The 25,574-nt window shown below is 42.2% G+C and overlaps 1 protein-coding gene across 1 annotated transcript in view; it reads right to left on the bottom strand.

The window, feature by feature from the left end:
- Positions 1-25,574, bottom strand: part of MME (membrane metalloendopeptidase) — a 90,916-nt gene that overhangs the window by 57,833 nt on the left and 7,509 nt on the right. Inside the window, 5 exon segments of the mRNA NM_001289066.1 lie at positions 594-659; positions 2,598-2,716; positions 2,834-2,929; positions 3,017-3,097; positions 4,099-4,260. Of these exon segments, the coding sequence (NP_001275995.1) occupies positions 594-659; positions 2,598-2,716; positions 2,834-2,929; positions 3,017-3,097; positions 4,099-4,260 (524 nt within the window).

Raw genomic sequence — 25,574 nt, 5'->3', positions numbered from 1 at the left:
TGTTTGACACCAATCAGCCCAGGCAGATGGACATCGTGTGAGGGCAGCAGGGCTCTGGGATACCACGCAGCCCTGCAGGACGTCCCGCAGTCCTGGGCGGAGGATGCCCCTTGGCCCACTGACCCGTGTTGGAGGCAGAGGCTTGCCTGAACCCAAAGTTTCCACCTCGGTAGTTCCCTGAACGTCACATCCATGAGCTCTGAAAGTGCACCGTGGGCCACGATGCGTCTCCCGGATCCTCGTGGCACCACCCGACACCATGATTCATTCATCTGCTCGCTTTTTCCAAGTGATGCCATTTATAGAGGAAATGCAACACTTAACATTCACTTTTCCAAGTGGGTCATGGGACTTAATGGACTTAAATGGTTAAGCACTGAGACCCGCACATAAGGAATTTCAAGCTTCCTTATTTCTCAAGAGCATTCCATTCATTCTGTTGAGACTATCCATTCAGCCAACGGAAGCTCAACGTGATGTCTTGGTTGGGAGTGAAGGACACAGACAGCTACGTTTAGGTCTGCCTTCATCTTTTTCATTATTTCTAAGTTCACACCAATTGCTCCTGTAGCTTTGTGGTTTTGTTTGTTTACCTCTTCATATATTCCAGTGCAGACATAGTAGTCTCTGGACGGGAGGCCAAGTCGAGGCTGGTCAATCTATAAAAAAAAAATATGCAAAGAGGAAAAGAAACGGTTCAGTTGATGTGGGACAGTTGGACCAAATACAAGCCCAGCTGTCTGTGTGCGAGCAAGATCCTAGTGTCCTTGCTGTTTATAGGGGTGACGATCAGACCATGAGTGAATGAATCCAGATGGGGCAATGGTTTCCCCACTACTTGGAAGGGTTCCACTGATGGGTAATTAGGTAATCTGGAAGATTCTGCTGCAGGTATTGGAGGAAAACCAGAGAAAACTTAAATGAAAATGCACTGGGAAGGATTTTTTTAATGCAAAACAGAAGGGACAGGTGGACAAAAACATGTTAGAATCTAACATCGGGAGTTTCTAAATGACACATTTACAGGACATTTGGCTCCCTGAGATTCTAATATGCCCTCCTGGGGGACGATCTCTTCGACTCCCACCCTTAACTGGGATGGAAAACAAAACAAAACCAAACCACCCCAAAAGTGGAAACGTCTATGGTAACTCTAGAACTGTCTGGCTGGTGGAAATCTTGCCAAAGATTTTTTTTTTTTTTAACATCCCCTACTGTAGGGGGATAAAGGAGACTCCTTGGTTCTCGCCTGCTCTGCTCAAATCCTGGCAGCTGAGCGAGTGAAGGAGGAAATGAGGCTCTGCTCCCGCGGCTCTGAGAGTCCCCGGGCCTCCAGTGAGAGCCACCTGGGCACACGCACAGCTCTGTGGGATAGCTTCCTGCACACTGCAGGGCTAGACGGGTTATGGGGCACCCTAGAGCACGAGCGGGTTAGCCTGAGAAAGCCGGCAGCTATAGAGTCCAGGACAATATGAAAGAAATAGAATCCAGAGGATGGGGATGGAAAGAGCCAGAAGGTGTCACCACAGGTAGGGCTCCGTCCATTCCTCTTCCAACCTCCCAACTCTCCCTTGGACATCTCTTTATGGTGATCGTGGAGGATGCTGGCACTTAAGAGCCAAAGAAGTGAATTCTTTGGAAGAAAGGGAGAAAGAGATCTGCTGTAGAAGAGAGCTGGGTTCGATCCCTTTTATGCTTTTCATAAAAATGGTCCTGAAGATTCATACAGTTGTGACATAAATATGAATCTGTGGCTAGCAACTTTTGGGGTACTTTCTTTTACAGGAAACCAAATAAAAGCTCTGTAAATTTCATTCCAAACATACTCACTAAGTATTCATCTCATCTTAGGTAGCATCTGCAGTAAACCTAAATGAATGGCTTATATGAAAAAAAAATCTAATAAGTCCATTTTAAAAGATTATTTTACTTACTTTCACTGGAAAAAAAAAGTTCAGACATTCCTAAGTAACAACCAAAATTGTATTAAAAAAATCCCTCTTCTACGTTCTTTTTGGAAGCAATTAGAAATATCTGGTTTCTAGACTTGCATTACTTATGTAAACTAAACTATGCTCCTTTCATGAACATACAGAGAAATCAAGTGCTATTTCTACATTGGAGGCCATTTCTTTACTTTATGACATGAAGGTGCAGCATCTAGACCTATGGTAGTAGAAAGGAGAGATAAATGTCTAAAGCACAACATAAGAAAATACTTCTGGGGTGCCTGGGAGGCTCACTCAGTCAAGCATCTGCCGTTGGCTCAGATCCTGGGGTCCTGGCATCGAGCCCCGCATCAGGCTCCCTGCTGGAGGGGGGAGCCCGCTTTTCTCCCTCTCTCCCTCTGCCTCTGCCCCCATGCTCTCTCTCTCTTTCTCTCTCAAATAAATAAATAAAATCCTTAAAAAAAAAAAAGGAAAGTACTTTCAAAATTGGGAATCCAGGTATCGGGGACAGAGCATGAATTTATGGCTCTACTGCTCATGCAATTCAAATGAGAATATGCATTATTTCTAAACATCAATTACAACAATGTGTGTAGACATTTTATTAAAATTTAAAGACGGCCTTGGCTGTCGGCCACACAAACTTACATGAATTATATGGTTCACAGAGTTCTTATCATCCGTGCCAACAAAAAAATTAAGAATGACTTTTTTCCCATATTTAGAATTCAGTTGTGCAATAGACTTCTCAGCTGTCCAAGAAGTACCTAAAGCAACAGAAGGTGAAATATGCTTTTAGAAGCTGTAGGGCATTAATATGATACTATCACAACACAGGTTTCACGTGGAAATTATTCTTTAAAAAAGAAGGAAAATTGCCTTACCATATGTTTGCTCCCAATTATCCGTTGCTACTGGCCAGTCATAGATATCTGGTAACAGACTGAGCAGAGGTTGTCCGCCTCTGCTATCAATAGCAGCTTTTGAAAACAATAGAAATAGAATTCATTATGAAGTCTTCACATATTTTGGCACACAGTTAATGAAATAAAATGGAGAGCACTTACATTCATTTATACAAGATCTGTACAACGTTTTTGCTTTCTGCACTGCTACTATATCCTCAGTTTTGGGTTCCTGAAGAACATCTGAAACCGAGCATTTAATAAAATACATCAATGGAACTGCTCATTTGCAGCTATAATTAACATTTTCAAAGTAGTTCCAGGAAAAAAGCTTGCCTTTGTGTGTGTGCGTTCAGTCCCTCCCTCACCCTAAAACCCTACAGGATAAACACCGCTCACCAGACCGCGATTCCTATATTCCTAGCGCAGAACTGGGAGTTGATTTCGTGAGCCAAGTTAGATGAAAGTCTTTTGGACAAGATTATCATTATTATTTATTTATTTTTGCGAACAGTGATGCGTACTGCTCTGTCATACATAAGTTACTTTTTTTTGAAATCGAGAGTAAAAAGAAATAATGCAGAGGAATATGGACTTTAATACGATAGTCTTCTTGATGGCTGGAAATAATGATCTTCGTGTGACTGTACTGCTCATGCTCCAAATACGTCGACCAAACTCTTCTACTTGTTTGGATGTTTGAAAAGTAGCAAAAAATTGTTTTTCTACAAAGTAACTGCTAGAAGAGGGGAACACAAGGTGAAGGATGGCGGACAAGACTTCCTCAACTTCCCCAGGGAGAATGTCTTAGCTGGGTTAGAATAAATATACCTATTCCGGGATGCAAATGTGAGTAACGTCTTCAACACGGTACCGACCTGATATTGACTTCACCCCAGAGCCAGGGTTGGAAAGACACTGGAGGTGGCATTTAGTGGCAATCATTAATTTCTTATTAATGTGAAATGGCACACAGAGGCCACCCCACCTCTAGGGATGACAGAGGTTTATCATGGGGGCATCGTACGTGCCCCCCCAAGTGAAAGGGGAAATGCTGAGATGCCAACATACCCACTTCAGCGTTACCACCCTCAGAGTGACTTGGTGGCGAGCCACAAAACCTGGAGGGGTTATCACCTTTAATCTCCTGTGACATTCTCTGTAATGGCTTAAGAGTTGCAGCTTTAAAAAACTGGGTATGTTAAGAGAGAAATCTTTGATGCATAGACACAAACTCCACTAACCTTTCAAAACGACTTCAAGTTCATCTCTTAAAATGTCAAAGTTACTGTAACGGGAGCTAGTCTCAGGAATGACGTTGCGTTTCAACCAGCCTCCACAGGCGTATTTAAAAAAGTCTGTACAGGGCTCAGCAGTGGCATCCATGTTCTGGATCAGTCGAGCAGGCTGAAAGACCAGAGAAAGAAGATAAAATGAAGGGGGGGGGGGGTGTTGAAGTAGTTTGGAAGGGGGAACAAGTGCTCTGTTGTTTCTCCTTTATGATCAAGTCAACTGGCCTGACACTCCCTTTCCTTACTTAATACAACCATCAATTGAAGAAAAATGATGACTATGCGGGTAAAGTCCTCCTTCCCTTTATCATACTTGGTTGGGTGTATTCCTGAGAGGTCTCGGCCCTCCCATGGTACACCTCACCCCCACCTTCAGATAGATGAGGTTCTTGCTAGTTCATAGTTCAAAATAAATAAACAAATAAAAGAATCCCAGGCCGCCTAAGCTAGCCCGAGCTTAGGGCTGACACAAGGTGACTCTTCGCCCGAATAACTTCAGCTGCTGACTCTACTCGTCAAGGTGCTGTGACTTTGGAATGTCTCTGAGACTCTCAGGGATGTGGGATTGTTTTTTGAGTCTTTGGTTTTTTGTAAGTAATCTCTACACCCAACATGGGGCTCGAACTCACAACCCTGAGACCAAGAGTCGAATGCTCCACCGACTGAGCCCACCAGGCCCCCCTGTGGGACTGTTCATGGATTTTGTCATTGTGGGAAAGATCTGAAGCTGCCATTATTACTTCTTGGACCTTGCTTACAATATTTTCTGCAATTCAAATTTGACATCCGATTTGCATTTGTTTATGTAGAGTCTGTCCTTACAAAATTGGCTGTAAGCTCGTTAGCTTTTCTTATGTCCACTCTTTTATCTTTGCAAAGTACGATGAAAATGCAAATGAGCCCACACTGAGTATTTCCACTGTGCGCAACTCTGATGTGTCCTAGGTGCTGCAATCAGGTAGAAGGATGTATAAAATATGAATTGCTGCCATTGAGGAGGATATTATGGAGGCCCAACGCCCACAGTTTCTACACCTGGAAGAGTGAGAAAACCTTCCCACTGTCCTCCCTCCTGTTTTTTTTTTTTTCTCACACAAGTAGAACTGTTTCACAGGAAAAACAAAAGAGCAATTGAGAATTCATCTGTATCAAGAGAGTAGAAGATCTCAAACGAGCTTTTGAAAACACTTCGCTTTCTGAATAAATAAATTCAATTAATTAAAAACTTCAAAATGTTGCTGAGATGTGTGGATTTTTTTTTTTTTTTTCAACTGTAAATGGTTAAGTCTATTTTCTGGTCAAATCGCAAGCCCCTACTTCTCACCACCTCCTGGAGGTGTTTTTGGCTGCCACCTCTGGCTCCGTGTCTTTGACGCTAAGCTATGGGTGGTCTCCAGACCACTCCCCTCCTTGTGGCCTCCCAGGTTTGAACCTTGGGTAAAACTCTGTATTTCCCTCTTCCCTTTAGGCTTTTGGGTAACTCTTCAACTTCTTTTCCATACTCTTGTCATGATCGTTTTATATTCTCACTCCCTTTTAACTACAAGTCACCCAACTCTGCATCTTGCTAGTACCATCTCCCTACTTGTCTATTCCAGACACCTTTCACAGATTAAACTTCCCCAAATGCACTTTTACTAGCTACTCTCTTACCGGAAGAATGGCAGTGGCTTGACATTGCCCAGGTTAAATTACAAAACTCTATGATTTGGCCTCTAGATCTTTCCTAGACTAATCAAAAGTCTCTTTCTACCTTCTCTCTCTCCACCCCCCACCCCTGTTTCTTGTTTGTTTTAAAGATTTTATTTATTTATTCATGAGACACAGGCAGAGGGAGAAGCAGTGTCCCTGCAGAGAGCCCGATGTGGGACTCGATCCCAGGACCCCGGGGTCACGACTTGAGCCAAAGACAGACGCTCAGGCACTGAGCCACCCAAGTGCCCCCTCTCTGCTGTGTTTTTACACAAACTCTCTGCTCCAACCAGATGGGCTTGCTCCATGTGCCACAAACTCTCCTGTGTTTCTCTACCAGGTGCTGTTGCTTCTCTCTCCCTCACCTTACCCTTCTAAGACCTCCTCCCTTTCTTCCCAAACCCTACCCACTGTGCAAGGATTGGCATATGTCCCATCTCTTCCCTGAAGTTCCCATGACTCTAAACTTCAGGGAGTATTTCTTTCTCTGACCTCCTGGGAGCTCACGACCATACACAGTACTTAATGCTCAGATGAGGTATCTCCCTGTGGACACCTACTCTGTCCTCCTAACCATGCTGCTGATGAACTTAGCCTCTTTGTATTCCCATCACCTCATAAAAGGCATGCACAAGTGGTTATATGTGATGACCGTACTGAGTCACCTGTGAGTCCTTACTCCCTCCTCCTACACATCCCCCCTCCCCTGCTCCTGCAGGTCAGACCAGTTCTCATTCATGGCCTCCAGTCCATCCCATCCTTGCAATGCCCACTGTTTCTGCTCTGTTTCGGGCCTTCCTTCTCTTAGGCTCTATCCATGCCCTTTTGCCCAAGTTATGGCCCCAGATCTCTCCCCGCTCCAATCCATCCTGTGTGCCAGTCCAATTAGTGTCGCCATAACATTTCAGTATGCCATTTCCACTCCAAGGTTTTCAGTATGCTCCGTCTGCATTTATAATAAAGTCCAGAAAATACATAAACATATACAAATATATAATAAAATCCACACCGGAAACTAGTATAACACTGTATGTTAATTATACACGAATAAAAAGAAAACAAGTAAAATCATAGATGGAATAAATGACTCTGGGAGAAATTAAGGAAAAAAAAGAAAGAAAATATCCAAATGCCACAACATATTCTCACTCTGATATATCTAGTGAAGCTTCTCTCTCCCTACTTCTTCACATGTGCCGTCTGCCCCCACTTAAATGACTGTGTTCAGTTTCTGCTGTGAACACTTTATAACTTTCTGCTCTTGTGACTTGATGATGGTGTGTTGACCCCTATTAAAAATACCCTTTTTAATCTGTTCATGTTTAGAGATTTCAGGCATTTTCAAGGCTCAGTTCAAATCCTCCTTCACGAAGGACTGTCCTTACAAAATCTGTACCAGCTGCCATCATATTCATTTTTGTTGTTTTTGGAAAAACCATTATCCCCTCATCTAGACTCTGTGGTTCTGGAAAAGAAGGGAATGCGCTTTCTAGGCCTCTTACAGAGCTTAATGCTGTACTCCATCAAGATTTGTCAGTAAAAAAAAACTCTAACTTGAAACATCAGGTAGAGATTAGGGAATTGACTTTAAAAAGACAGAAAAAGTAATTCCCTTAAACGTTGTAGGAAATGAAGATATGATGACAGGGGAAGTGAAAATAAAGACCTTTAAACACTTGGAGAATTACCATGTAAAGTGAAAAACCAGAAAATTGGAGCCTGAAAGAAGTGCTAACCAAAGACGTTCTAAGCATACATTTTTAGTAATTTTATGTAACTCTTGTCTTGTAAAATACTTTTAAGTATTTAAACTGAATGTTGTAGAGGCAACTGCCATTTTGGGAGCACTTCCATTTTCTTTCTCTCCCTGGGGAAATGGATGGTTTATGTCCTAACACTACGTGAAGCAATAAGCTCTGAGGAGGGAAGAACAGTGAACAAGTAATGAGTAAGTAGAACGAACAAGGACAGTAACGAACAAGCCTCACTGTCAATTTGGAAATATTGCTGCTCTTTCAAACACCTTCAACGAAAAGGAGGAGCAGTGGAGCGGCTCTATGCTCACGAGCACAAATCCACTGCCATGTGCATGCCTCTACACTCTTCACATCTCCCACAAAGGGAAAAAATGATCCTTCCCCTCTTAGGTTGAGTTTGTACTTGACACCCAGTTAAACTACGTGTGTCTGGAAAACAAACCAAAGAAGTGGTATTGAAACAATCTGTGAGGACTATGCGGGCCAGAGATAGGGAGAGGCAACCGTGCAAACTCCTTCCTGCGCCACTTTCTAAATTTCCCTTTGACCAGAGAGCTCATCTGAGCATGGGCGCTTCCAATCACTTCAAAGAGAGCTCGCTGTTCTGGTGAATATTTTGGGGCCATGGGCCAAGGCAAGTCATGGGCTAGCACTTTTATGCCGGGTCTTTGATCAGGCTTCCTTTAATCTCTTATCGTGGGTTTGATTCTCATTTTGCACCTTATCCTCCGGACCTCCTCTGTGCTGACTTTTCTTTGAAGTCAGCGGTAGACTTGTGGGTAGAAGGGCTGTAGGAAACAGACACACAACTGTCAAACTGGTTGTAATTGTTTTTGTATTTTGCACTTTGTTTTGAATTACTCAACCTCTCCACATAACCACACCTGGGCTCTTCAGATGTTTCCTTATCTGTGATTCTGACTTCTGAGTAAACAAATGTGGTTTAAAAACAAATAAAATTATTCACCTTAATAAGCAGACATAGTAAAAAAAAAAAAAAGAAACGACGTAGTAAAGGCAAATGTATTGACACAGAATGTTGTTGACTAGATGTTTGTGGAGTGAAAGAAACAGTATTTATGCCTTCTAAAAATCTACATAAAAGCACAGAAAGTCTAAAAGACATTTGTAGCAGTTCTATCTGGGTTGGTGGATTATGAGTGTGTTTAATTTTGTATTAGTTGCTTATCTTTATTTTCCAATTTGTATTAGATGAGCATGCATTGCTTTTGCAATAAGAAAAAAAAAAGCATTTTTAATTTAAGAAAATAGTCACATAAAGACAAGAAAAGTAATCTTCTATTAATAATGAGCTTATTTCTTATGAATGACAATTCCAAATGTTCTAGGCTGATAATATATGACACACCATTTTTTTCCCAACTAATCTTCTTGTAACATTCTCCCAACTTACTTGACTATCGGAATTTTAAAACAAGCTCAACTACCATCTGGGAAGTTATTAATTACTGTATTCATTACCAAGGGTCCGTTGTGTGGGTATGGATTAGAAGATGCTGTATAAGCTGGGAAAATGTTTGGGATCCTTAAATCGGGCGGTCCTGTTCTGAATCCTTGGGCTTCACCACTTTTCAGTTGTACAAGATTAAGTAATTTCCCCGAGATCAAGCAGCTAGTAAATGATGGAGCCCCAGGCCTTGCACTTAGGTTCCCCTGGCTCCCAGTTCACCACTCTCTTCCCTCCATATTTTGGATAGACCAGGTGGAGCTTTGTGAGAAGCAGTGATTTGCATTCTCCCTTTCTTCTTTCTCACTCTTTATTTTCCTCTTGCCCTCCACTTCCTCCCCTCCCAGCCACTCTGTAAGCACAGCTTTTCTCCTTCCCCAATGGCAATCGTATGACCAGGAAGTAGCTCTGGGTCAAAGGTAGGAGAAACATCAAGCCTAGGAGGGTCTGTAGTACCCAGGAAGAAGGAAGAGGTTAAAACAACAACAACAACAACAACAACAACGGATGAATTCTTCACAGCAGGGCAAGCAGACAGGCAAGAGGCATGGAGCCCATTTGCACTCAAAGGCACCCCCAGAAGCACATCTTCCTGAAGTGGGCATGTAGCAGGATTCCAGCCTAACTCATTTTTGGGGGTGATCCACTGGATCACGGAGAGCGAAACTTCTCAGGGACGCGTTTCAGAGCAGTACTTTTCAACTCCGGCTAACCATGTGAATGACCTCAGAAGCCTTTTAGGTATCCAGATGCCCAAAATTCACCCCTGATCAATTAAACCAGAATTTTTGAAGTGGTCCAGGCACTTTTTAAGGCTTCTTAAGTGGTTCTCATAAGCAGCCAAGGGAAAAATCATCAGATTAGAAAAAAGAGAAACATGGAAAGTGAGGACAAGAGAATCCAATATCAGAACATAAACACAGTCTCCCACTTAGATGAATCGGGCATTTTCTTCCTGCCTTTCCAGGCTGTGTGAATGGGCTCCCATCATGACAACAAATATTTCTAAGTGCACTTCGGGCCCTTATAAGGCCCCAGCACAGTATTGCAGGAAGTCACACGTGTGTCTCCTGTGTACAAGCGCACTCTCCCCAGGCCTCCACAACCTCTCACCCCAGCCCCCTCCATGAGCCAGTTCCTGGTGTAGGAACTGTGTGAAACTGCCTTTCTTTCATCTGCTATTGTCTTGGAGGCATCCCAAGGAGACTCCTGGTGCCTTCAGGTAAATAGCTGACTTATATTTTACCTCTATGCATCCCTCTCCCCAAAACCCCAACGACCAATAGGCCTGGTTCTGGGGAGACTATCATAGCAAAACTTGCCCTCTATTCAGAATTACTTCTCTGATGGGCAAGGCTTTGTTCAAGGGACATTTGTGCTGCGCTTGACTTTCTGTTCCTCAAAGATGAGCTCCCTCTAATCTCCAGAGCCTCCTAGGCCTCTCAGGCAACAGTCCAGAGGCACAGCTCCTCCACCAGTTGCCAGACATGATGAGACATGATGAAACTCCAGTTACATTGGAACTCCTCTACATGTCTCCTCAAGAAGAAGCGATCCTTGATCTGCCTTTGAATGCCAATGGCTTCCGTGCCACAAGATCCCTCTTTCCTACCTATGTGCCCTGTTTCTATTTTTTTTTTCAGATTTTTATTTATTTATTTATTTACTTGAGACAGTGAGAGAGCATGAGCATGAGCAGGGGTGGGTGATGGGTGGGGAGGGGCAGAGGCAGAGGGACATGCAGCTTCTCCACTGAGCAGGAAGCCTGATGCAGGGCCCGATCCCATAATCCTGGGACCATGACCTGTGCCAAAGGCAGACACTTAAGTGACTGAGCCACTCAGGTGTCCCTGTACTCTGTTTTCCAAAAACATCAATAGTTTGCTAACTGAAAATAAGATTTTTGGCACTAAGCACAAGAAATATTTCAGTGTTTATACATATACATTCCCTAGAGGCTAGTGCTCTGTTCGTGTGTGTGTGTGTGTGTGTGTGTTAAAGAAATTTCTTCATGTGTCAAGTGTTCCTGGGAAATTGTCAGTAAAATAAGAGAAATCTGAAATAAATATGATTGCTACAAGTAGCAAGTAAATAAACTGGATATCATAAAGCTCTGTGCTGTGCCATTCTACTGTGAACTTAACATCTTTTTTTTTTCTTAACATCGTTTAATAGTGGTTCCTATTTAGTATATCGTTGGTGCTTCTCCATGAGAACGAATACATGGGAATTATGAATATGGCCAATTCTTTTCATTTGATGGAGTTTGTTCTAAAGTCATAACTAACACTGAATAAGCAAGTACAGAGTCATTGACCCTTGGGGAAATACAGGGTTAGGGTCTTATGAGCCTCTGATTACACAGCATTTTCATCAACTAATCAATACATAATCTTGCTTTATGTGTGTTTCTATTTAACCAAAAGACATTTTGGTTTATATATATATATATATATTTGACTCATCAATACTGAACTCACAGCCGATAACACTAGAACTCATGACTGAACAAAACTTATCTAACACAGGGTTTTTTCTTCGTAAGGCACAACACAGCTTTCTGGTGCTCAGAAACACTAACAGCACTTCAGCAGTGTGTCTGGGAGCCATTTTAAAGTGGGAAATCACCAACAAAAAGCACACAAAAAATGAAGACTATGGCACTAACTAGACCGAGAAAAGGATTCTTATTTACAGTCCTTGTTGGACTGAAGCCGGGGGACACACATGTAGGGCAACTCCCCTCTTTCACCAATCTGCTCAGGTCTACAGATGACCTCAGAAACACTGTGGGGTTGATTCGGGGGTTACAAAAATATTTTAGCCCGTAGGGGAGTTAGCAAATAGGGAATTCGCAAATAACTAGGATCGACAATACTTTTGTCTGTTTTTCCTTTGAGATTTTTAAACTACCCAGAAAATGTACAAAATAGGCAACAAAATTAGGTGGGAAAGGATTCAAATGATTTCATCCTCAATTACTAAAATTCTATTTTAGTGTCAAACATTTTAGATAGGTTAGTTATCTATTTACAACCTAAGTGCCACACGCCCTACTCTACGAAAAAATGTCTGTCCTGACCCTCTTACTCTGCATAGAGCTAAAGTTTAGGGAATGGTACGTGACAAGACCGTTTCCAGCTTGTTCTCTCCAAATCAGTCTAAGCCCTTGGCTTTTCTGACCCCAACCATGCAACATTTTCATTTCGTTACCTTAAAATCACTATAATCAGCCTGACTTATGACTGTTCTGGGCGTGGCCAGAAGAGGTCAGAGAAATGTTGGGGTGCCCAGGAACAAATGCTCTTGTAAAGACCTTAGGACACCCGTTTCTGACCCAACCTCCTGTCCTAAATGTTTGTTTTATTAATAGACACTAAGCCTGATATTACTTATGAGGCAAATTTGACAAGTTAGAAATCTCTTTTGACAACATTCAGAAAGTATTGCTGACCTCATTCCCCTGCTGCTACCCTCCTCCCACCATCCCCCAGCCAAAATTAAGGCAAAGTCAGAACGTTTTGAAAGAACACAAGGAAAATGCAATGTAATCACAATGGGTCACAAAGGACTCCATTCAAAAGGCAGTAATGTGGAAACTAGAATCTAGGGGACCATTCCTGAAGGGAAAATGATTGAAAATTAGCAAGCACACAGACTAATGCTAATAAAAACCAAATGGTTTTTGTTACAAACATTCCGGATTCTTCCACGGTCCACTCCTCACTTTTAAATGAAATCCTTGTCTCCAAATTGCTTTTTTGATACCTTGGTTACAGAAAGTTTGGGGGTGAATGTAATCTAGATTGCTGGTTTATCATTTAATCAGCCACTCCCTGTCAACCACTCTTTAAGTTCCAGCTAAACCACGGTCAAATCTTATACTAGTCTGATCAGCACTAAGAAAAGCCATCACTACACATTTGTTCAGAAACTGTGGATTTATACAAGTAGATCTGAGGGAAGCACAGTGAATTTACTCTGTAGAGCTGCAATGCTCAAGAAAGGAGACCAACTGCAGTGCCTGGCTGGCTCAGTTGATGGAGCATGCAACTCTTGATCTCAGGGTTGTGAGTTCAAGCCTCATGTTGGGTGTAGAGATTACTTAAAAAATAAAAAGTAAAAAAAGAGAGAGAGAAAGGAGACCTATTATTTTGTGTTTAAGCTTGAGGAATAGTTAGTTTCTAACTATTTTATATGTGCATGTGACCAATTTACCTTAAATATATAGACAAAAACACACACGTGAGCATGCACATACTTATAAATGTTAACCTGGAATCCATTTGCTATCAGATTTACAGAAAAACTCTCTATCAGATTCACATGTAGAGTGTAAACTACAGGATCTTCAGTTGGGTTCAATCAGAGATGCTCATGTACTACTAGTACTACTACTACTACTAGTCAATGGTTGACACGTGTCAGGCACCAAGCACTTATGGCTCGAGAGGCATTTTTCTAAATTCTTTAAAAGTAGTTTTCATTAAACTGTATATAGCAACTCTGTTTTTGGCCCCATTTTAGGACTGTAGAAATTAAGGATGGTTGTTGAGCAACAAAACCAAGGTTTGACCTCAAGCAGTGGCGGCCAGAGTCTGAGCTCTTCCGTGATGTTAAATTGCCTCTCTGGATTTAATTTCTTTTCCTTATTAATTGCTCTACACAGTGAGACACATCTCCTCTATTTTAAGGAGATCTAGGCACAGAATGACTACGTGTCCAAGATCGCCAATATGACTTTAGATATGGCATAGATCTAATTTTAAGTTGATGTTTTTAATTCAGTAATATTCACAACCAAATAACATTAAGGAATTTCAGAAGCTACACAGACAGGAGGAGATAATCCAAATTAAATTACACAGCAACCAGTTGGTGGGGGCTTTTTGATGCCCAATTAAGGTTCTAATTGCTCTATAACATGAGTATAGCTATGTGAATTTTTTCACTTCATTTGGCCCTGACTTTTAGAATTTGTTGAGATAATCACAGAAATCTCAAGTCTTATGGACCCCCAATAATAATCCTTATTTGGCTCTCCCCAAATTAGTGAAATTCTTCAGCCTTGTCTTATAGCCCATTTAAATGAATGGCTCACAGCCAAGAGCGGACAGTCAATACTTTTCCAACAGGGATTCCTCCAAAACTCACAACCCAAAACATTCTGTTAACTGAAAGCCCTGAAACTGTGTTACAGTTAAAGTGCCATAGGTCTAAAAATAATTTTCCTTTTCCAGGTCCAATTTGCATTTTGAATCCTAAAAGATTCTTTGCTAGCAAAAAGCTATTAGACAATCTACTGCAATTTAAATACAATATATCGCTTAAAAATAAGTTATCAGGGCTGCATGTTGATCATAATGTTAATGAATAAAAATGATCCTTTGTGGGGAAAGAGATTGTAGGTGATGAAAAAGCCTCCATTGTGCCCTCAGAACCACCCCCCGCCCCCGGAAGCAATGAACTGACCTACCCATGCTTCTCCCACTTAAACTTTTTGTTATTTCAGATCATGTTACTGTACAAAAATGATCAGAGCAACTTCAATAATAGGTAACTACTGAGAATAACTCAAAACATTTTACCTTTGCATCATGTTTAGTTAGAGAGTGGTACGAAAAGATCACAGCAGGGAGATAAGCTGGGTTATAAGTGCTTTTAGAATACCGAAGTCAAAATCGGTAAGACAGCTCTTCTCTAGTGAGCGCTCTTCCGTTCAGTAGGTATAACGAAATAAGCATTTAGTTGACACGGGGTCAGGTTTGCCTCCACATGTTTATATTTTTTAAGGAATAAATAGCTCTTTTATATTACAAGACACAGAGGATTATGCTAAGTCATTGGCTTTCTCCAAAAAAAAAAAAAAGAAGAAGAAAAGAAAAGAAAGAAAGAAAGAAAGAAAGAAAGAAAGAAAGAAAGAAAGAAAGAAAGAAAGAAAGAAAGAAAGAAAGAAAGAAAGAAATTTCTTCTTGTGGAGCATGGAGACTCCAACACTTCTTTTTGTTTCATTTTAACAAATATTTTCGAGTACCCTTACATATCGGACACTGTTCGGAACTGAATACACAGGTGAATACACAGGTGAATACTCCCTGCCCTCACCGAGCCTGCAGGTTTTCCTCTGAAACAAGACTGTTTCTTGCATAACGTAAGCGAACTCCCCTAATGTAACTGTCATCTAGACACGCTAGCTTCTCGTTTTTGAATTGCTAAACTTAGCCAGTATCCCGGGGACGAGGAAACCTCCAATTTTGTGGGTAACCTCAGCCAAGGAGTCCCGTGCAGCGTTTCCGTGTGCCTGTGCTTGCACGGGTGAGCTGGCCAGGAAAGGAATGAGCACGCTGTGAATGAAGCAACCAGGACTAGGGAGCCTGAAGACATGGCAGGTGAAAAACAGCAAAGCTTAAGCTAATGCGGGTCGCCCCAGAGAACAACTGCACTGGGGCGTCATTGGAGAGGGGAAAGGGGTTATGGAGAGGGATGGAGCTCCCAGAGAGCCAGAGGCGGACAGAAAGCGCCCCAGTAGTGGTAATGTAGGTCCTCGAGAGCTGGAAATGCTTACCTGGGTAGGAAATGATTTGACCATTCTCCCTGAGACAGGAAAAGAGCAGGAGAGAGAAATACCTCCAGAAACTGTTTCCTTGCTGACATGATTCTAAGCTTAGGAGGGTAGAATTAAAACGTAAACGAAACAACTGGGAACCAAGTAACTGCCTCCGCTGCCAGCAGAGGAGACAGATGAGACAGAGAAGAGCTGAACTTAGGACCCTCCCTAGACAGACACAGAGACGAGAAATCTCACTTCCGTAAGCAGGACAAAGCCACCATGAGGACACTTCTTTGCTGCCATATTTGTGTATCAGGCGCCCTAACAAACCACTCGGCCTAGACTAAGCAGTGGTTTCGTGAACCTCGAGACAAGGAACACGAGAGTAAATCTAAGAGAATAAATAATTTATTTATTCAACCCACATGTATGGACAACTTACTATGTGCCCTGCACCACACTAGCTGCTGTAAACAACGATAACTAAGACAAAAAGAGTCAGAGCTTTTATTATATGGGGCAAGACTAGACACGAGGCGACTAACCACAGTTGATATGAGAGTTATGGGTGTAGAGGGAGTGCTGGGAGGGAAGGAAGAATTAGCTAGGCAAAGGTGGAGAGAAGAGCATTTCATTCATTCCTTCATTGGCCATTCAACAAATATCTGAGTCAGGTACCAGGCTGTGTTCCCGGTTGAGAAGGTGAGCGATGGCCTTGACAAAAGAGGGCAGGACTGTAAGAGGCTGTGGGTGTGAATAGGTAGGTCAACCTCTGAAGGCAGGATGCTGAATGGATAAAGGATGAAGAGCTACATTCCCAAAGCTTCAGCACCCCAGGAGGAGCCCTGCCTGTCTTTGATGGAAGCAGACGGGTGAGAACGACTTGGCAGGGGCTTAGCCTTTGTCACCTTGGCCGGTGAAGGGTAGGGATATGATCATGGGAAAGAGGATTTACTCTTGCTGAGGCTGCAGGAAACAGCCAGCCTAGTCCTGTAAGTCCTCATCACTGGGTGTCACGGAGACAGCTTTCCTTTATTTTCTATCTCTATGGCTGGTCACCAAGTCCTACAGCATAGCATCTCTTGGACACACGTCCTGCCAAACTGGCTTATGCTTCAAGAGCTCTAGCTTGGATGGATCTTCTCCATGAATCCAGAGACCTTGTGGACCATAGAAGTTCAGCTGCTGGCTGACCTCCTCCATGTTCCATACATCACATCACTTCAGATGATTGTACAGTTAGGGGAGAGGTGGATCGGATCACCGACAATGACTAGAGTTAGAGGTAGGAGACGTGCAATTCCTGAGAAATAACTCAAAGTACATTCCACAGATTATAAAAGCAGTAATAATTGTAGGTACGCTCCCCCACCCAGAGCAAGGGATCTAATCCTAACTCTTTGCACGATGAGTCAATGACGGACATTCCAATAACGGACATCCTTCTCAATTAAGTAAGCCTTCTCATAGTAAATTATCACCATCTGTTATTTAAAAGCTTTGAAAAGCACACATGTACTCTATCAGCATCCTAAAACATTTTGATGTCGGCTTCTTTTTTCTGTTACTAAACTTGAAATAAAAAAAAAAAAAAAAAAAAAAAGCAAACTTCTAGTGTTCATTGAAAGCCAGGTAGGCAAGATCTGAAAAAAAAAATCTTTTTTTTAATTTTTTACACATAAATTAGATTTCCTCGTATTAAATAAAACAAGACAAACACCTGATTCCTCCCTCTAAGTTTTTAAAATCAATAGGTGTGGTAATTGACGGGTGATGGAAATGGCGGATCCTTGGCTTCCTGTGTTGACGTACAAAATGAGTGAGCCATCGCCCCCTTGGTAAATGAAGAAACATCTTTCTTCCATGTAAAATGTTTGTCATGTACATAACCTGGGCTCAGGTAGAAGCAGCCTGAGCCGGTCCAGTGGGACTGGATGCTATTTTAGAGAGACTATAAGGGTCAGCAACGGGGAAGTTTCCAGCTAAGAGCAACGGAGGGATGAAACCCCACAGCAGGTGTGTGACAAAGGAGCTCTAACCAGCAGCGTGCTGATCCAAGAAAGTTCTGCAAGTTCTGGCAAAAGGTAATGAAGTCAAGAGCTAGGCCACATTTCAGTCCCAGAAGACAGGAAAGAGAAGCAGGAACTCCGTTTCCAGAAGCAGGAAATGAGCTGAGAGTGAGGTTCCCACCCCCCCAACACATACACACGTTAGGAGCTCACAGGACATGAGACTTGGAGCCAGAGCCACTGACCGTGGCCTTCATGAGGGCCTGGGCCTGCATGGAACCCAAACAGCTTGTCACCTTTGCAAATCTTTTCACCTCTTGGTGTTAATTTTGACAACCGTAGTTAAGATAGATCATGTCAAGTTTCATGGCATCTATTTCAACTATCTTATATTCCTTTTTTTTTTAAAGATTAATATTGGGACGCCTGGTAGCTCAGCGGCTGAGCATCTGCCTTCAGCTCAGGGCGTGACCCTGGGACCCGGGATGGAGTCCCACATCGGGCTCCCCGCAGGGAACCCTCTTCTCCCTCTGCCTGTGTCTCTGCCTCTCTCTGTGTCTCTCATGAATAAATAAATAAAATCTTTAAAAAATATAAAAAGCAAAAAATATATATAAAAGATTCGTATTTGCATGGATATGAGTTTATGGGGTCTTTCAAGGTATCACTTGTGCCATTTCTTCTTGACATAGTGTTATATCCTTGCTACGGGACAGTATAGATAGTGCTTTGAGAAATTTTCCATTCAGTTAATGACTTTTGCTGTATTACTTCCTTTACTTGATCCACTCAAATATAATCACATTATGTCTCTGAACAAATACAATTATTAATATTTTGCTTCTTGGCTTCTAAGTTAGTGAAATCATTAATTGCTACATACATATGTTTAGGGATAATGAATTCATCTGGCTTCAGACTGAGCAGACGTATCCAAACGTCCTAATTTCACTCAGGTAATTTCATCACACAAGAAAATTAAGCCCATGGATTTAACAAAAGCTTCCTTTTCTGGAAGTATTTTTAAGTAACTATTGCATCCTCGAGCACATCTTATTATAAGTCTTTAATGATTTGGGAGTTCTTTAAATAAGAATTTCTTTGAAGTTCAGGAAAGCCTTGATTAACAAAAGAAACTATTTAAATATAGGGTTTGGGGCATATCCATCATTTTATAGTTGGTTTGCTTGTTTCTGCTTTAAGCATCAAGCGCAGAGAAACAGATGCACGGCTGCTAATTGATTTTGATTTGACTTCTCAATGATCTGGTCTGTGCTGCGGACTGAATCCCCCCTTTTTTTTATTTTTTAGCTTCCCAGCTAAGGTCCCACTACAGTTAGATTCCTCTGGACTGAAGTTTTTAAGAAAGGTGTTTTGGGGTGCCTGACCAGCTCATTCGGTAGAGAAGGCGACTCTTGATCTCACGGTTGTAAGTTTGATCCCCAAGTCAGGTGTAGGGATTACTTACCTATGACATCTTTAGATAAATAAATAAAAGTTTATAAAGAGATTTTGATATTTAAAATGTGACAGTTCTGGGTTTTTTTTTTTTCTTTAATTTTGAAGGAAGATCGCGCCTCTAAGAGATGTTTAAACAAATATTTTGTTTTAAGGTAAGAAGTCACCGATTCACTCTGAGTGAAAAGCTAAGTAAAAACGAATTCATTAGTAATTCTATCAAATGGAGCTGGACAACACCATGCCAGACCATTTCCTCTTGCTGGTTGCTACTTACTCACCTGAATTATACGATTACATATGACAACACGTGAGCCAGAAGCCCTCGCCGGTGTGAACTAGTTTCTAGGTTAGGCGGCCCCTCCCAAGACTCTAGAATCTTACTCTTGTCAGCAAACATTTACCTGTATTCAGAAGGATATCTCCTGCAGACTTTTCTCTGGACTAGGAAAGGTATGGGTCTGGGATGTGAGATGAAACAGGGTTTCTTAACTTCTGGGGCACCTGGATGGCTCAGTGGTTGAGCATCTGTCTTTGGCTCGGGTCATGATCTCAAGATCTCAAGATCGAGTCCCGCATCGGGGTCCCCACAGAGAGAGCCTGCTTCTCTCTCTGCCTCTCTGACTCTCATGAATAAATAAATAAAAATCTTAAAAAAAAAAAAAAATAATTCCCTAACCTTCTGAACTGTCATGACCTTCAGCTCCACTCTCCATCAGTCCATGCATTTTATAGTAACATCCTGATGTTACCATCACCCAGAACAGTTCTACCTTTGAAATCTTCACCTTGAGTAACCTATGCTCTGACCTTCTGATCCTTACAAGTGTTTTCCTTTCTTTATTCCCTCTATCCCTGCCCTTGAACTTCCCTGAGAAGTCTCACCCCACGCCTACTCTATTTTCCCTTTGTCTTTTTTCTCTATCCAGCCTACACTGGATAGTGCCATCATTTAAACCATCATCTCATCGAAGTATTTCATTCCCTTGCCCCCTGCAAATATATCTATGCTGAGTCGATCCAGCTGCCCTCCTTTCTCCTCTAACTCTAGGCTAAGATACTTAATAATGTATTTTATATATTGATTGATTGACTGTCTCCTTTTTAATTGACCGTCTCCATTTTTTATCTTGTGAGCAGGGACTTTGTGTCACTCACTTCTACATCCTCAGCAACTAGAGTAGCGCTCAACAAGTATCTGCTGAAGAAGTTATTGGCGATGCTGGGAAAATCCCATAACTGCCTGGTTTAACACCATTTCAAATAACGGCCTTCAGTTTCAGCAGAGCGATGAGCCCTGTGCACAACCTCGCCACACACATGGCCCCGGTGAGCCTTCTTCCCCTCTACACACCGCCCGTTTCCAGCCTTCGACATTCCTGCTTTCTCCGCCAGCTCAGCCCCAACGGCAGATTTTGCTTTTTACTTTACAGTGAAAAGTGAAGTAACTGGGTGATGAGCAGCACACCTCCCTGTCCTTCCCAGCCTCCACATGTATTTGCATCCAGACCATTGTTGCCTCCTTCCCCCGGGTGAGAGAAGAAGAGGGGCCCTCCTCTGTCTAAGAGGAGTCCTGCCATCTTTCCCCTGGATATATCCTCTTGTGTGTCCCCAGGAACAAGACTTACCAATTTTTCCACCTTCTACCTGAAACTTCAACTTCTCTCTGCTTTCATTTCTTATCTTATCAACCACTCAGCTGCACTTAACTCCAGCAATCTAATTTTTAACATACTCTCTTCCTTTTCCTTTGGTGATTTTACACTGCACTGGTTTTCCTTTCTACCTCCCTGACTCCGACTCCTCCTCCGACTCCTCCTCCATCTCTTTTGGAAATCTTCATCTCCTTCCTGGTAAAGCTCAACCACATCGTCCATATGATGATTCCTGAATCCTTATATCCAACCCTAATTTTGCCACATGGGAGACTCATGAGTATCTTAAAATCTACACCGTCTCAAAGGGGACTTTTTTATTGCATGTGAAAATCTATTCATTCTCTCCACTTTGTGATCATTCACACCCAGGCAACCATTAGTTCTCATCCAGATGAGTGGGCAGGGGCCTAATTTCCTGCCCACAGTCATTCTTTAGTTATAGCCAGTGATCCTTCCCAATGGTTCTGATCAAGTCATGCTTCATTTAAAACCCTTCTTTCTGTAACTTCTTGGTGCTATTAAGTAGAAGGTCCAAACACTTTAACATGCACTACAAGATCTGACTCCTGCTTATCTCTGTGCCAACGCTCAACACTTCCCCTTCCCAACCTTGCTTTCACTTCCCCATGCACACCCTCTATGGCTTAGCCCTACAGCTATTCCCTAAGTTCCTCAGTCTTGCCAGGCTCCCCCCACAACATACGCACACATTTGGGACATGGAAATATTATTCCCTCGTATGGGTAAGTCTTTGCCTCCACTTTACCAGGTGTGAGCTGGATAGCAGGCAAGCTTGAGAACGCTACACCTCTGCTTCAAATCCTTCAGATTCTCCCTGTAATGTATCTATTTATTTCCTGTAGACTTCAGGAGAAATTACAACCCATATAGTACATGACCCAGCCCCCATTTGCTTTTCCAGTATCATGACTTACTAGCCAGGTGCATCCTCCGGCCGTCACGAACCACGTGCAGGTCCTAAGCTCACCAAGCCCTCACTGGCATGTTCCATCTAGCCCATGTACATGCTACTCTCTGCTCCACTGGTCTGGCAATCTCTGACCATCCCTTCAGAATGTAGTGGGTGATGTTTCCCCTTGAGAATGCTTTCCTGGCCCATTACCATCATTCTACCTGCCCACTCCCATGACTGGTCTGGCTCAGGTGCTCCTTTCTCAGACAGCCTATGGCACATTCTGTCCGTCTCTGTCATAGCACTTACCCAATCCATACAGTAACTTTGTTTCTTGGTCTTTCATGCTGACTGGCTTACCACTTTCCTAAGGACAAGGGGATACCTGGGTGTCTAGACAAGTGTCTAACAGTTAGAAGGTGCTCACTCAATGTTTTGGGGGAAAAAAATCAATAAATGAATGGAGAGATGAATGAGTAAATGAATGACTGGATGAGGAAAGAAGTGGCCCTGAAGTCTCTATGAAAACATTCATGCCCACATTATTCCTGGGAAATTCAGGAGGGCATTCCAGGTTCAGCTTCTCCATTACGAGCAGACAAACAGACCCGTGGCTCACCCACTCTTACTTAGTTTTTACTGGGTGGCACAGCCTGACATTGTACCTGTTAAAGCAATTCGTTGGTTAACATACACCTTCTTTTAAAAAAATGCAAACATCCATGTCATTCTCATGGACCTAACGTCAACTGATTTACTTAACATGTTTTTCTTCCTGACACCTCACAGAGACCACTCCACTGAAGGAACAGGAACTTTTGTGTGTCAGGGAGGAGAGATGGTTTGGCATGGGTATATTTTAAAAATCTTCCCAAATTATCCTAATAAGCAGCCACAGTTGAGAATCACTACTCTTCAGCACTTCTCAGACTTTATTGTGCATACTATTCTCCTGGGGACTCTACTAACATTGCAGCTGCAGATTCAGTAGATCTGAGGTGGGGTCTGAGAATGTGCACTTGATTTTCAAGTTGCCCAGCTGACGCTGATGCTGATGCTGTTGGTCTTAGACCAGACTTTGGGCAGCAAGGGTCTAGTTATTGTCCTACTTGCCGCAGGTCTCTGGCTTATTTACTTTTAGGGGTCGAACAGCGGTGAGGGAAAGGCTAAGGGTGAGGATGTGCGAGGGCAAGCATAGCGTAACCATGTATTCAAATCAGCGTACCTGCGGCTAGGTTTTGCTTTATAGCAAACATGGGTCTAAGTGCCCATTTCTGATTGTGCTCATTTTAACTTCTTCACAGGCTGACCTGTCATCCCCCGTGCTAAGATAGAGCACAGAAGTCAAGGAAAATGTTAATAAGGGATGACAAATTTTACCTGAGGATACACAGCATGTGCTACTCTCTTGCCATGTCTCCTTTCCCCCTCCTTCTCTCTTCTGACCCACACTTTCATCTCTAAAAATATATTGACTGCTTTTTGATTCTCAATAAGTAGCTTTAAACAGTGCGTCTGTAAGTTGCAGGAGAAAACACATTAAATGGAATATATCTGTGCATTATACCTACGGGGCATCTCCCTGAAGGATGTGTCATGTGAAATGGGCTGTCATTAGTCTTTGCTGTTTCTCTGTAAAATGAGACGCTATAATTCCAATTTTGTAGATAAGGAAAATAAAATGCAGGAAGCTAAACTGACTTAATTAAGATCACACGCTAACAACACAGGATGTGGCCAAACCTTGCAGCCTAGCTCCCCCATGCTATGTTGGCTTGGTGGAAAAAGAAGCAGTACTCTTTCAAAAGATTGGGCCTTAATTATTCATAACACTTGTATCTCTTTGAAATAAAGCTTACTACTTAACAAGCCTTTCTTCTACACGTATCTACTGCTGGAATTTGTCTATATTCTATTCATGCAATTACTAACCTATTGAAATGAATTCAAAGTGGCCTTATAAGGCCACATAAATTAACTCTTATACATTGAATGAGAAAGAAAGAAAAAGGACAATAGGAATAATGCTAATGGGCCAAACGGCATACAAAGAGGTCCTATAATTACAGGGTAAAAACAAATTTGACTCTCACTAGCAGTCAAGGTGAAAGAGGAAACATTTCACAGAACCCATACATGAAACCAACACTCTTCCAAAAGCAGGACTGTCCATGCCAACTGCTCTGCGGGAGAGACCTCAGTCTGACTTTCTTTCGATAATGGCTGGTCCACCGAGCCCTACGATACCACATGCATCTCTGCCTCCCTCTGACAGTGGTGAAACCCCAGCACCTGCAAACAACGCTTCCAACGTCCGATTCCCAAGTAATTTTAACTTCCTACTTGATTTTCTGTTTCCAAAGACTTTCATCAACATCACCCTCAGAAAATCCAAGAATAGACACTTGCTCAAATGGAGAAGCTTGAGTTATTCAGTGAAGATTGGGCAGGACTGAAAATGACACATAATTATTTTGAATTGCAGAAATGGGACTCAGCATTTAATAGCAATCAGAAGATCAAAATATAATGACTTCTAGGTGGACACTGGGGAGATGAAAAAAAAGGGACGGGGGGCGGGGTTGTTCCGCTTTGTTTTTCAACAGTTGTATAGGATTCCAATTTGCATACCATAAAATTCAACCGAGACTTTTTAATAAATGTATATGTTTGTACAAAACCACCACCACAATCCAACTTGAGAAAACTTGCACCACCCAAAAGGCTCCCTTGTATCCACTTGCAATCCCTGCCCTACTCCCAGCGCCAGGCAATAGCTATTTTTCCTTCTGCCTCTGTAATGTTGCCTTCTCTGGAAATTTCCTATAAACTGAATTGTATATAATATGCTGGTTCCTGCATCTGACTTCTTCTCCTTAACATAATGTCTTTGAGGTCCATGCATACCGTTGCACGTGGCCACTTTTTTACTGTTGCGTGGTATTCCCGTTTATGGCTATACCATATTTTGTTTATTTATCTGTCGATAGACATTTGTGTTCTTTCCATGTTTGGGCTATTACGAATAATGCTGTAGTGAATAATCACGTAAAAGTTCTTACGAGGACACGTGTCTTCATTTCTCTTCGGGAAATACCTAGGTATTTCCTAGGTGTGGAATTTCTCAGGTCGTACATAGAGAGTGTGTTTAACTTTTTATGAAAATGGCCAAATGTCTTCCAAAGTGATTCTTCAATAGTCACCTGCGATGTACTGAGGTATTTTCCATTCACACCAACAGTGTATGATGGCTCCAGGCCCCACACCCTCCCTGACACTTAGTACTATTATTACTGTTATTACTTTATCACAGCCTCTCTAGTAGGTAGGAGGTGAGGGCGTTTGAAGTAGAGAGAATATATTCCAGTTTTCAGATAGTCAAAAGTGGGGTCAGAAGCAGTCTGCCCCCACTCCATCACTACACTGTATCTCCTTTTCTAAATGATCGGAGAGAATGAAATCTTTCAGGATTGAAGGGTTTGAGAATTTTCCCCTTATGATTTTTTAATTCTCTATTTTTAAATTTCCCTTAAAATAATCAATCAATATTATCAACTTGATCTTCATATTCTATCAAAGGGTTGCCAGAAAGCCCCTTGCTGGCCCACGGATTTGGTGATGACCAGAACTCTATGTGGCCGAGTATGGTGCTAGGGTCCTCATCCCAGCCTCGGCTACTACTTATACCCACTCACCTTCACTTCTAGGTAATTTTCACAGCTGCAAAACAGACTTTAGGATTCCAAATGAGCTTACCCTGCTTTGCTATTTTTTTTTCCCCTTTGATCATTTCATTCAATTTACCTATGCTTTCCATGCCTTGAGAAATGACGGCGCACTCCTGCTTAACTTCTACCCAGCAGGTAAGAAAAATATGTTACATATGCTTGTATTTATCACCTAATTGATTCCCTTCTTGGAAA

This window comes from Canis lupus, chromosome 23, assembly GCF_011100685.1.
Source record: "Canis lupus familiaris isolate Mischka breed German Shepherd chromosome 23, alternate assembly UU_Cfam_GSD_1.0, whole genome shotgun sequence".
In the NCBI taxonomy this organism is placed as follows: Eukaryota; Metazoa; Chordata; class Mammalia; order Carnivora; family Canidae; genus Canis; species Canis lupus.
Note: the sequence above shows the minus strand (reverse complement) of the source record. Positions and strands in the feature narration are given on the sequence as shown.